The 12,500-nt window shown below is 45.0% G+C and overlaps 1 protein-coding gene across 2 annotated transcripts in view; it reads right to left on the bottom strand.

Moving 5' to 3' along the window:
- Window positions 1-12,500, bottom strand: part of mgat5 (alpha-1,6-mannosylglycoprotein 6-beta-N-acetylglucosaminyltransferase) — a 161,680-nt gene that overhangs the window by 112,594 nt on the left and 36,586 nt on the right. For both annotated transcript variants that reach the window (XM_062527449.1, XM_062527450.1), the window contains one exon: window positions 500-676. In XM_062527449.1, the coding sequence (XP_062383433.1) occupies window positions 500-676 (177 nt within the window). The remainder of the gene's footprint in view (window positions 1-499; window positions 677-12,500) is intronic.

Genomic DNA, 12,500 nt, shown 5'->3' with positions numbered 1-12,500 from the left:
CTGCAATAATACAGAAGGGAAGAAAGCAGCTGTGTCAGGTGTACAGGGGTGTTTGGTATTAATGCATTGGAAGCGTACAGTGGTGTTTGGTATTGATGTATTGGAAGTGTAGGTAGAAGTGAGGGTGTGTGTAGGAAACAGACTGAGAAGCTGCGAGAGGGGGAGTAGAGACAGAGTGTCTCTGTGAGAGGGCGTGTGTGTGTGTGTGTGTGTGTGTGTGTGTGTGTGTGTGTGTGTGTGAGGATACAGTATTTGACGGATAGATAGTGTGTGTGCCAGCTGCCAGGGCATGTACGTGTGCTGTGTGTGACTGTGTGAGGGAGATAGAGACATTGTGTGTGCTTGTGTGAGTGTGTGTGTGTCTTTGTGAGAGGAAAATTGAGAGCGTGCGTGTGTGTGACTTTGTGCGAGGGATATTGGGCTTGTGTGTATGTGTCTTTGTGTGCGGGAGATGGAGTGCTCATGTGTGTGTGTGCGTGTGTGTGTAACGATGACTCACCAGCGACGTTGACCTTCTCGGGCGCGTTGGCGTTGGCGGCGAGCGGGGTGGCGGTGCTGGTGCCGTTGGTCAGGTTGCCCCCCGTGCCGTTGTACAGGATGTTCTCCACCTTGGTCTCCAGCTTGGCCAGCCGCAGCATGATGCTGTCCAGCAACACCGCCAGCGTCTTCTTCAGGTCTGGGACACACACACACACACACAGAGAGAGAGAGGGAGAGAGAGATTTAAAAACCCATGTGTGAGAGAGAGAGCGAGAGAGAGGGAGAGAGAGAGAGAGGTTTAAAACACTCATGGTTAACCAGTACTGAGCAACAGAGAGAGAGACAGAGAGAGCGTGAGAGAGAGAGGGAGAGAGAAAGAGAGCGAGAGCAAAAGAGAGAGAGAGAGAGAGAGAGATTTAAAACACTCATTTGGTCAACCAGTACTGAGCAACAGAGAGAGAGACAGAGAGCCTAAGAGAGAGAGGGAGAGAGAAAGAGAGAGAGAAAGAGAGAGCAAGAGAGAGAGAGAGAGCCAGGATCTTATTCAGGTCTGGGGAGAGAAAGGTTTTTAAACTCCTGTGTTAGAACAACTAGAAACCAGAAAAATGTCTCCCTGAAGTTACCAGACATTTTCCAAGCCGTTCGTTCGAAGTTCAAAGTTCTGTTTCAAAATGTCTGAATTCCAGCACAGTGTCTGTAAACTTTGAGCTCAAATCACAAAAGAGGGAGTAGGAGAGTAAGAGAGCTTGCAGATAGACTTGTAACCCACCATCAGAATCAATTCACTTAACAGTTCAAATGCAAATTCACAAGGGACGATATCATTTACGAGACAATAAATGTCACACAAAAGATCTCACACAAAATGCAAAACAACAAAGGATGACATGTTTAATGTACAAGGAACTGTGATAACACATATCTGCTATCTGAGCAGTAAAAGTGACAATGAAACGGCTATCTATCTCTTTTGGTCTTGAGGGTGTGTGTGTGTGTGTGTGTGTGTGTGTGCGTGTGTGTGTGTGTGTGTGTGTGTGTGTGTGTGTCTATCAGCTAACAGTCGAGCCCAGTGCAGCACAAAAGACAAACACGTGGTCAGTGCTTGACCAGGCGCACCTTGAGAGTCAGCTGTGTGTGAATCTCTCATATTCTCACGGCCAAGGCCAGGCTGCTGAGAAACGGCATGGCAACGCCTGCGGGATGCTAAGGACGATTAGCTCACACTGACCGAGCCCTAAATCTCATCATCGTGCGTGTTTGTGTGTGTATGTGTGTGTGTGTGTGTGTGTGTGTGTGGGGGGGGTGTGCCGTCATTTCACTCTCTTGCCCTTTCTACCTCTCCAGCCTTTAACAATTCATGTTTTCTTTCTTTCTTTCTTTCACTTCTCCCTGTTGCTATAGTAACCGCTGGGAAATGGCGAATTCTCAGGCAGGGAGATGGCAAACCCAAATGACACAGAACACCCCGCTGGCCCGTCAACACACACACACACACATACACACACACACACCGCTCGTCCGTCCCCTAACCCCCGCTTCACGACCTTGTTTTTGAGGATCTTGTTTGTAATCAATAACACCCCCTCGGGTGTGTGTGTGCGCGTGTGTGTGGGGCGGGGGATCATAAATATGCAGAAAGGACAGCCAGCGGGAGATACACCCACACACAGTACACCCACCCACACACAGTACACACACACAGTACACACACACACACACAACGACAACAGAAGCGTCAGCATCAGCAACAAACACAGCGGAGTGTGCTGACTGGGTCGGGATGAGCCGGGTCACTCCTCTCCTTTGTGGGAGAGAGGGAGCAGGACAGAGAGAAAGACAAGGAGAAAAGGAGAGAGAGGTAGAGAGAGAGAGAGAGAGACAGAAGGAGAGAGAGGGAGAAAGACAGAGAAAGACAGGGAGGGAGGAAGAGAGAGAGAGAGAAAAGAGATGGAAATAGAGATAGAGAAAGAGAGAGAGAGAGGGAAAGACAGGGAGGGAGAGTAAGAGAGAGAGAGAGAGAGAGAGAGAAAGACATGGAGGGAGAAAAAGAGAGAGGGAAGGTGTGGGGTCATCCAGGGCAGCGCCACGCTGTCTGCCAGCGGCTCATTACCATGCCGACCGAGTGCTGATGGACAGGCCGTCCTCCCGCCTCAGAGCAGAAGAGCAGCGCAGCGCAGCGCAGCACAGCCTGCATCTAGTCACTGGAGCAGGAGGCAGCACACGCCAGGGCTCAATAGAAACAATAGCACTTTGGCCAGGGGTATATAAAGGAGGCCAGGGGCAAGTAAGAGTCATATTTGAGTGTTACCGCCTCCCCCTTCTCCCGAGAGCCCCTGTTTGATGTATTTGACCCATATGCTTTTGGCAATACTGTACAACGTCATAGTCATGGTGATAAAGCTCCCTCTGAATTTGAAATTGAATTGAATTAAAAGACTGTTTCCTGTTTGTTTCTTTTCTCTCAATGACTGTGCTAAATGCTGCGAAAGTAAAGCACTCAATTGTTAAAGAATCAATTGTTCAGACACACAATGACAAGAGTCAGGCACAAACCGGTCTCATTCTGAGGACACACAGACATCATCAGGTGAAGTGATATATGAGAGAGGCATCCTCAGGGCTTCATGTCTAAAGACTCTCCGACTCTGTTGAATGGGTTACCAGCAGTCTGAGTGGCTGACTAATGCCCCGTCCACATGCTCAGTCACTGCGTGCCTGTGTGTGTGTGTGTGTGTGTGTGTGTGTGAGAATGGGTTACCTGCAGTCTGAGTGGCTAAGAAACAACCCGTCCACATGCTCAGTCACTGTGTGTGTGTGTGTGTGTGTGTGTGTGTGTGTGTGTGTGTGTGTGTGTGTGTGTGTGTGTGTGTGTGTGTGTGGATTACAGTAATAGCAGTCTGAGTGGCTAACAAATTCCCCAGTCCAGGCGCTCAGTCATGGCATGTGTGTGTGTGTGTGTGTGTGTGTGTGTGTGCGCTCATGTATGGGTTACCAGCAGACTCTCAGTGGCTAACAAATGGCCCGTCCAGGCACTCCGTCATTGTGTGTGTGTGTGTGTGTGTGTGTGTGTGTGTGTGTGTGTGTGTGTGTCATATTGGTGTCCAGTGCTGGGTAATGGCGCTGTATCTGGGGGAGATTTATGCATGAGGCTGCGCTGGTTAATGTGGCACAGAGGAGACAGCTGGAGACATCGGACTCTCGTCGCAATTACCATGTCACCGCTCACACTGCCCAGTGTGTGTGTGTGTGTGTGTGTGTGTGTGTGTGTGTGTGTCTGAGAGGGAGAGGGAGAGAGAACACGCCAGCCACAGTTGTCACAGAAGAGGGGAGGGAGAAGACAGAGAGGGCATGGCACTCACGACGACGACGACCAACCACTCACTAGCTCACACACACACACACACACACACACACACACACACACACACACACACGACACGCGCACACGGACACACGCACAGACACGGAAACACACACACTCTCCCGCCTGCCTGTGTTAAGACGCGACAGCTCCTCGCTCCCCGCGTCGGACACGTCAGCTGTCCTCACATCAACGGGAGCAGCGGAGCGCAGAGCAGAGCAGGACGTGGGGAATGTAATCAGACGAGAGCGCGCGCTCACAGCTCACAGCGCTCAGCGTTTACAGCCTGCAACCTTTGCCCTGCTGGGGCTGCTGTCATATTCAGCCCCCAGGCAGGCGCCGCCCATGCTAACGAGGCTAGAGGAGGATGTCCACAGGAACCAAGCCCATGGCCTCCCTCAGTGTGTGTGTCTGTGTGTGTGTGTGTGTGTGTGTGTGTGTGTGTGTGTGTGTGTGTGTGTGTGCACGTGTGTGTGTGTGTGTGTGTGTGTGTGTGTGTGTGTGTGTGTATGTGTGTGTGTGTGTGTGTGTGTGTGTGTGTGTGTGTGTGTGTGTGTGTGTGTGTGTGTGTGTGTGTGTGTGTGTGCACCTCAGTGCCCGCCACCAGGCTGCAAATCAATCAATTCAGTTATGCTTATTTACATATGGCCGCTCGCAAGATACACCGCGCACTGCTAACCTTGGATGAGAGAATCTTTAGGCACCAAGCAGCAACGGTAGCTGTCCGCCAGCACCTAGCTGGATGCATCTTAATCAATTCAGTGATGTTTATTTACAGAGGCAGACATCCCCTGGTTCAGAAAGTCAAAGTCCTACCAAGTATTTGAACCAACCACTTAGTAAACCAGCTCATCTTAAATCAGCAGCCAGGTTGATAAGATAATTAGTGATATCACCTGTGTCAGGTGCACAGGTAGAAAGAATATATGGCAGGACTTTTAGTTTCTGGAACCGGGAACCTGGACGTCCGCCTCTGTTTATTTACATATGGCATCGGGCACTGCTAACATCGGATGAGAGAATCTTTAGGCAGGAAGCACCCACAGTAGCTGTCCGCCACCACGCTGAAACTTAATCAGTTCCGTCGTGTTTATTTACACACCACCACTCGCAAGAGACACCGGGCCACTGCTAACATCGCTAGCGAGAATCTTTAGGCACGAGGCACCTAGCTGGCCTCCACCACACTGAAGCTTAATCAATTCAGTTGAGTTAAGTTTATTTATACATCGCCACCCACCAGAGACATGGTCTTAGGACACAAGACAGAACAGAAAGAGGATTTCAAACTAATGAGGTGTACTGCAAAGAATATCCAGAGAGAACTTGGGAAAAAAATACTACCACCAAATATTTCAAGACATATGCATCTTTCTCAATGTCAGAGTGGGCCTACGGCCACGAGCATCCTGAGACTTACATTCATCATTTAACACTGCGCTGCTGGTACAGTACAGCACAGCACAGATGCTTGTCTATCATTCAACACTCTGCTGCTTAACCAGTGCAACGCAGAACATCATACACTGCAAATAATCATTTGAATCGTTTTGAGATTTCGGAATTCATTCTAAGAATCTGTAATCAGAGAATGACTTTTTGACTTTTTTTTTTTTATTGCAAAAGATTACAGTCATTTCCTGTGTATTAGCTGCATTGTGTATACGCCACAAGACCGTATTTCAAAACCATATTAATAAGAGTATTTGTTGCAGCTCTGGGGCAGATGATGATGTTCCTCAGCGGGTCTTCACCTTGCTGCCTTGGCTAAGCTCAACAAGCCCGGGAGAATCCTCTAGAACACATCCCACCACTACCATTACCTCTGAATGACACCCCCAAATAGCCTTTTTCAGCTAATACAAACAACCTGCCTATCACACCTAACCCCCTCAATGCAGGAAGATTGGCACAATCAATCCTCATCCATCCATCCATCCATCCATCCATCCGAGTCTCTGTTTATTCTAGTCTCGGGCCAGCTGGAGATAAGCAACCCCATCTCCGTCACCATGGTAATCAGAATGCTGAACCTTGGGTGTCTCCTCAACATCACTAGAACTAGGGCATGGGTGTCAATTAGAAAAATAGGTTACTCAATTAGAATGAGTATTTGAACACAATAAGGCTACGTTCACACTTTGCGTCTTTTTCTGACAAAAGAAGTTGTGCAAGATGACCGTTTTCTCATCTTGAAAAAAAAAGATCTCCCGGCGTTTTTATTCCAAAGCAGCCGGAAACGTTTTTATTGCGATAGGCAAAGTGACTAACGTACGTGTGGACACAAAATATCGCGAAAGAGAAAAATGGGGTTGACTAATAGTCAACCCCATTGACTATTGCTTTTAGTATGTTATGGCAAAGTTGTGAAGTCATGTCAAACATTTCCCAAAAGCTCGGACACCTAAAACGAGTCTCTCGACCGATATTCTGTCACCTTCACCATTTTTCGAGAACATCGGTCGAGAGACTCGTTTTAGAACTACAGTAGTTCTAGGTGTCTGAGCTTTGGGAAATGTTTGACATGACTTCACATCTTTGCCATAACATACTAAAAGCAGGTAGTCAACCCCATCTTTTTTTATTTCGCAATATTTTGTGTTCACACGTACGTTAGTCACTTTGCCTATCGCAATAAAAAACGCTTCCGGCTGCTTTTGGAATAAAAACGCTGGCAGATTTTTTTTTCAAGATGATAAAACGGTCTGCACAACTTCTTTTGTCAGAAAAAGACACTTAGTCTGAACGTACCCATAGGTTGTGTTTGTCAAATGAAGTTCGGATGACAAAGTAGCAAAACCCGTCTGGCTGCGCTAATAAACGTCTTTTCACAAAATAGCTGCTGACAAACACAACCTAAGGGTACGTTCAGACTAAGCGTCTTTTTCTCAGCTGCCGGCTACATTATAACCCAACCGAATAGTCAAAAGTTTGAGATGTCAAATGTCAAATGAAGCTCGGGGCTATAGCCCAATAATTAAAAACAGCCCAAACAAGAAGGAAGAATCTCATCAGAGGAAAGAATCTGCTCCAACTACTCCATGTTACGGTATTTCAGTGATGAGAAAGTTTGCCTGTGCAATTTCACAGAGCAAAAGGCACCGACGACATAAACCAGTCCTATCGGGCCAGCTGGTATGGAAGCATGTGTTTCAAAATTCAAATGAGAATGCATTCTGCAATATGCAATTCTAAAAGACATTACATTATGCAATTGCTAATTCATTATGCAATTTAATATTACAATTTGCAATACTTTCTTTCAAAATGCATTTTAATATACAAAGTGACAATGCAATCATCAAATCAATTTTATTTATTTTGGTTAAAAATGTGAATAAACATGGATTGAATTGCATTCCATTTTGCCATGGTACTTTAGTCTCAAAATTCAAATGGCAATTCATAACACACACTCACTCACTGTTTTCTATTATTTTTCTTTGTATTTGCCGTAATGTTATGCCGTTTTCTTCTAGGACAATGCTCATGATTTCAGTTTCCTGTTCAGAACAGACAGAAGCCCTTGTGTAAGTAATCCTTCAGCTGCCAAACAAATAGTAAAATACTGTAAACTGTGTTTACAGGAATACAAAGTAGGAATACTTTCCCCAAATACTTGAAACATACTTTATTTTTACAGTCCTACAGAACAGCCCACAGGCAATACTGTACTACTGTGCTCATTGAGCTTGTACTGTATGGTACTGTACTGTATTGATACGCAGCACTGCAATGTAATCTCGGATCTCATCGGAGATTACGGTCCTTGGCCTCCCCGTCCTCCTCCTCTTACTCTCACTCCTCTGGCTCTGCCTCTGCCTGTACTACCACTGTATACTGAAGCTGTGATTGATAATTGTAAAACTGTGTGACAGGTGTTTGCCCATGTGATGAGTCAGTGTGCATGGTAGGGCAGTTAGCTTTAGAATTTGAATGGCAGTGTGTTCCTTGAGAGAACAAGACATTTTCTTCATGAAAACGGCAATTTGAGTGTAAAGCAGAAATTGTGCTCATAGTTCAGCAGAATCGGTTCAGGAGGTTGGTGCATGAGCTACATATAATTGGAATTGTGTCTCAAGTACCAGAAATTGTGTGTAAACAATTGGGAAAAACTGTAACTAATCATAAAATGTCACCCAAACATAAGTGGGGCAATCCATACCCTTTATTTGTAATGATTAGTTGAAATATGCAAAATAGCTTTTTAACTATGTGTGGATATTTACTATTACTGTAAATTATTTATATTTGATTTACTATTACTAAATGCGGTGGAAAACAAGAGGGGAAGATCAGTTACAACCAAGCATTTGTAGCTCTCACAAAATGATGCGCAGTGTATATTTACACTAATTAAGTAAAAACATCCATAATTGCTTTGACATCATGCTTTGACGTGACCTTGCACATGAATGAAAAAAGGTAAAAGTGTCCTAATTTGATCGTTCTGGGTTTTGCCCTATGTAAATCCGTGTTGCTTCTTTAAGGAGTCTGGAGGGAGCTCACCTCATAGTACAGCATATCTTATTACATACGCAGGCACAGAGCAAGATCAGAGACGGTTTCATGCAACATAGGTTTTGCAGTCATTTCTGTCATCGTAAACTAAATATTTTATTGACTATTTCAAGAACTATCTGACTACATAACACACACTCACTCAAACACACACACACACACACGCACACACTCCTGTGCTTATCAATAGAAAATGCATCAACTAATTGCAACACACACACACACACACACACGACACACCAATGCATAAATCTGTGCACGGATCAACCTTACAAATCTGCATTAGAGGACATCCACAGGAGCATGGAGTCCCATACCCCCCCAACCCCCCCACCGACCGACCCTCTCGCCGCCAGATCACCGATCCGACAGGATTGCCTTGCGTTCCGGTAGCTGGATTGGACAGATGGGGGAAGCCGACCTGCGTAATCCATATTTCCCAACAGTCCCATCATGCATTGCACCAATCTCATGGCACGCTAAATCCTCAGAGATGCATGTTTAACCCCGAGGGCAGCAAGCACACCGCATGACGTCAGTAGGCATTTCTGTAGTGTGTTTCTGCCTTTTTGGACACTAAGTTGGGGGGGGGGGGGGGGTGATGTTGACTGAGGTTTTGGTGGTGTTTACTGAAGCTATACCATTGGTGGTGTTGACAGGCTATGTATAGTGATGCCTTTGGTGATGCTGACTGAGACTATACAGAGATATCTTTAGCGCTAGCTAAGCCTGCTACTGAGGCTATACATTGAGGTCTTACATGAACACACACACACTTTCTTTCTTTCACTCTCTCCCCTCTCTCTATCTCTCACACACACACACACACACACACACACTGAGGGAGGCCATGGACCAGTAACCTGAGCCCTGGTGAGTGGCAGCCAGGTCAGGATGGGAAGGATCAGCTCCACTGAGAGGGATATTTTCTTACCGTGACAAAGAGAAAAGGGAAGCAGAGAGGAAAAAAAGAAAAGAGGGAAAAAAGAAAAGAAAAGAAAAGAAAAGGAAAGCTCAGGCCGGTGTTCCATGCGAAGGGCAGAGCACGGATAGCTGCAGAGCTCGTAGAGAGGATTAAAAATATATATTTTTTTCTCTTTCTTTCGCAGATACAGCCGGTCCCTCACGAATGACCGAACGAGTGAATGAACAAACGGCCCTGAGCCGAAGGCCCTGAACGAGCACGAGCACGAGCACACACACACACACTCCTGCATTCCTCTCTCTCTCTTTCCACCTCTACATATCTCTCTCTCTCTCTCTCTCTCTCTCTCTCTCTCTCTCTCTCAAACACAACTACAGAGATTGGAAATCCTCAGCTTGTCAAAAAAATCTTTCTTTGTTCTTTTTTATATTAATTCAACAGCAGCAGTAGCAGCAACAGAGCGTCAACTGACCCTGTCTCTTTCTCACTGCCCACCAGACACACAGACACACACACACACACACAGACACACACACACAGAGAGCGAGTGATGAGAAGGGCACAGGGCACAGGGCACAAGGATGACGGCGCACGGAGAGAGGCTCAATTGATGGTCTCTACACGACACATGACCACACGACCGCAAGACCAACAGGAAGCTTAACCTAACACCAACTCTTCTCCATTTAGCGTCGACTCTGAAGGCTCCGTCTGAATCTGCATATGGGGCAAATTTCCCACAAGTGGATTAAGCCTAGTTCTAGAATAGCAGGGAATTTGTATGAAAAATAACTCTTCTGACAAAAGTTTTTAGTCTGAGACAAACTTAATCCATGTACAGTAAGCCGGCATGTAGTTATTTAGCGGTCACGTTCATGTTAGAGGTTTTATTTCATTTCATTTAGCTTTTTGGATTTTGTTTGCTTTTTCGTTTTTTACTTATTTAGCATAGTTAACCTTTTTTAAGTATGAGTGCACCTTGATCTTCGAGCCTATGACCCTGGGTACTGTTTGCAGTTTCCTCTTCCTGCTCATCCACACACACAGGGAGTCATGTTCAATGCAGAGAGCTACATGACAAAGACAAAGGTCTTCGCCATCCTCCGTTTGGTCTAGAACACACATTTCATCCATCTTCTTCTCACCTTCTGTGTGTTACAAACGCTACAGTATCCACAAGCTGTTGTATTTTCGTCCTTGGTGTCATCCTTCAGCAGTGACATGATGGATGGGCCGAGTCTCCATATCTCAAGACGAGCCACACTCCCACATAATGCATAATTCAATTCCCCATCTCCATCATCTCCGACCCATTAAGCTTCAACCAACGGTTAAGTCTCTTCCCGCTTAAGTGACTGCAAGGCATGACAAAAACAAAGTCTTCACACACTGTTTCTTAGCAACCCAGGAGCCTTGAACTGACAGCTTAATGTCAAAGACAGGCCTCATCATCGATCCTTCATCATGAAGAAGAGACACCAAGTCAAATTCTTGGCAACAATTTTTAGAACAGCGAGAATTAACTGCACAAAGTAAATGGTCCTTATAATCCCGATATGCTGGAGGAAGTAGACATCCGATTATTCAGTGAAGCATCGTATTTATGATCTCTCTTATCAGCAACTATAAGTTCTAACCAGCGCACCACAAGCAACAAGGAACAGAAGTCTAACCATAAGATGTTGGATAGAGAATTCTCACATTAATGTGCTTCTTTTTGCTTGTGTCTTGTAATGATTTATGGAAACTATATACTTGATTTATTCTTTCATTCTTTTCATTGTAATGATTTTGAGGTGCCTGTATGCTTAGTTTTTAATTTTCTCTCTTTTTGTTGCAATGGTTTACGACGCTTGTTTATTTGTTTTCGCAATTCTTTACGATGCTTTTTTATTTGCTTTTGCAATTGTTTATGATGCTTGTATTGTTTTTTTGTGTGGAACGGAGGCATCGTTCTGTATTGAAACGATTAGGGTACTAGCAACCCTTTTGCTTGACAGTATCAAACATATCTGTGTACATTTGTGTATCTGTAGTGAAGTATGGTTATTACACTCACTCTATTAGCTCTCCGAACAGGTTTTCTCTTGCACAAAAAGACTATAATCTAGCACAGTAATGGAGGCAGGAACAGCACGGCAAAAACAAAGGCCTCACTTGACTGCAGAAAACATTGGCAGCGTTCAGCCGTCATAAAAACAGAACAATAAAGCCACCTCTCCGCAATAATGAGCCCTCTCTCACTGAATACTCAACACATGGGAATTGTGTGAGAAAAGGTTACGTTTTTCCACTGTCAAATCTGAAATCTCTCTGATGAATATACACACAGCACAGCTGTGGTCTTTAAGGCAATGTTGTATCTTAAAGTCAGAGAGCTTCTCTCTGATATTAAAAAGAAAAACACCACCAGAAATTTTTTAAAGCCAATTTGTCATTTTTGATATCGTTCGAGCCGTTTCATATTCTGTGAAACACATCCTTGCATTAACTAAAGCTGTGCTTTACTACTGGAACACAGAGTACATACTACAGTAATACAGTGCATACTACTGAGTGCATACTAATACACTGAATATATACTGTATACTAATACTGACAAGGGATTTTGCTTTTCTTTTCTTTGTTACTCCTAAGCATTAGAAGGTGTTAACCATAGCAATCTAAACCTAGACCTGAGACAGTAAGTGCTGGAGGAAGTCTGGCACCGCGTCCTCGGAGTTAGAAATGTGGGAAATCTAGTTACCATTCCTCAGCTGTACCTCTCAGCTTTTTACGTCCTGGGTGAATTTTATTTCAGAGAGAGAAAGAAACTTCATAAGCCAGTGAGCAACTGCAGAATTGCTGAAGGAAATTCCTTTTGCTTGAAACAAAATTCAAAGGCCGCTTTTATAAGCAGACTGTGGGGGAGTGGGAAAAGCTTCAGGCTGGAGACTTGCAGTCTTTTCACAAACTCAATTAATTCTCATACAAAGATTCAAATCTAATGTTCGTCCACTTCAAAGGCCACTCAAACGGACATTACAGAGCTTTCCGAAATCAATGTCTCCGTCGGAATCATGCCACTGTCTGACTACTTTGACTCTCATAGGGATTAAGGTCAAAGGTCAAACACCAAGGCGCTTCTGATGAAATGTCTATTGATGGGGACGCTGGCGTCTCACACTGCTCCGCCTGGCATGTTGTTTCAGTTACATTTTGTTTATTGTTGTT

Source organism: Sardina pilchardus, chromosome 23 (assembly GCF_963854185.1).
Source record: "Sardina pilchardus chromosome 23, fSarPil1.1, whole genome shotgun sequence".
NCBI lineage: Eukaryota > Metazoa > Chordata > Actinopteri > Clupeiformes > Clupeidae > Sardina > Sardina pilchardus.
The sequence above is the reverse complement of the archived record's forward strand: the minus strand, read 5'-3'. Positions and strand labels throughout refer to the sequence as shown.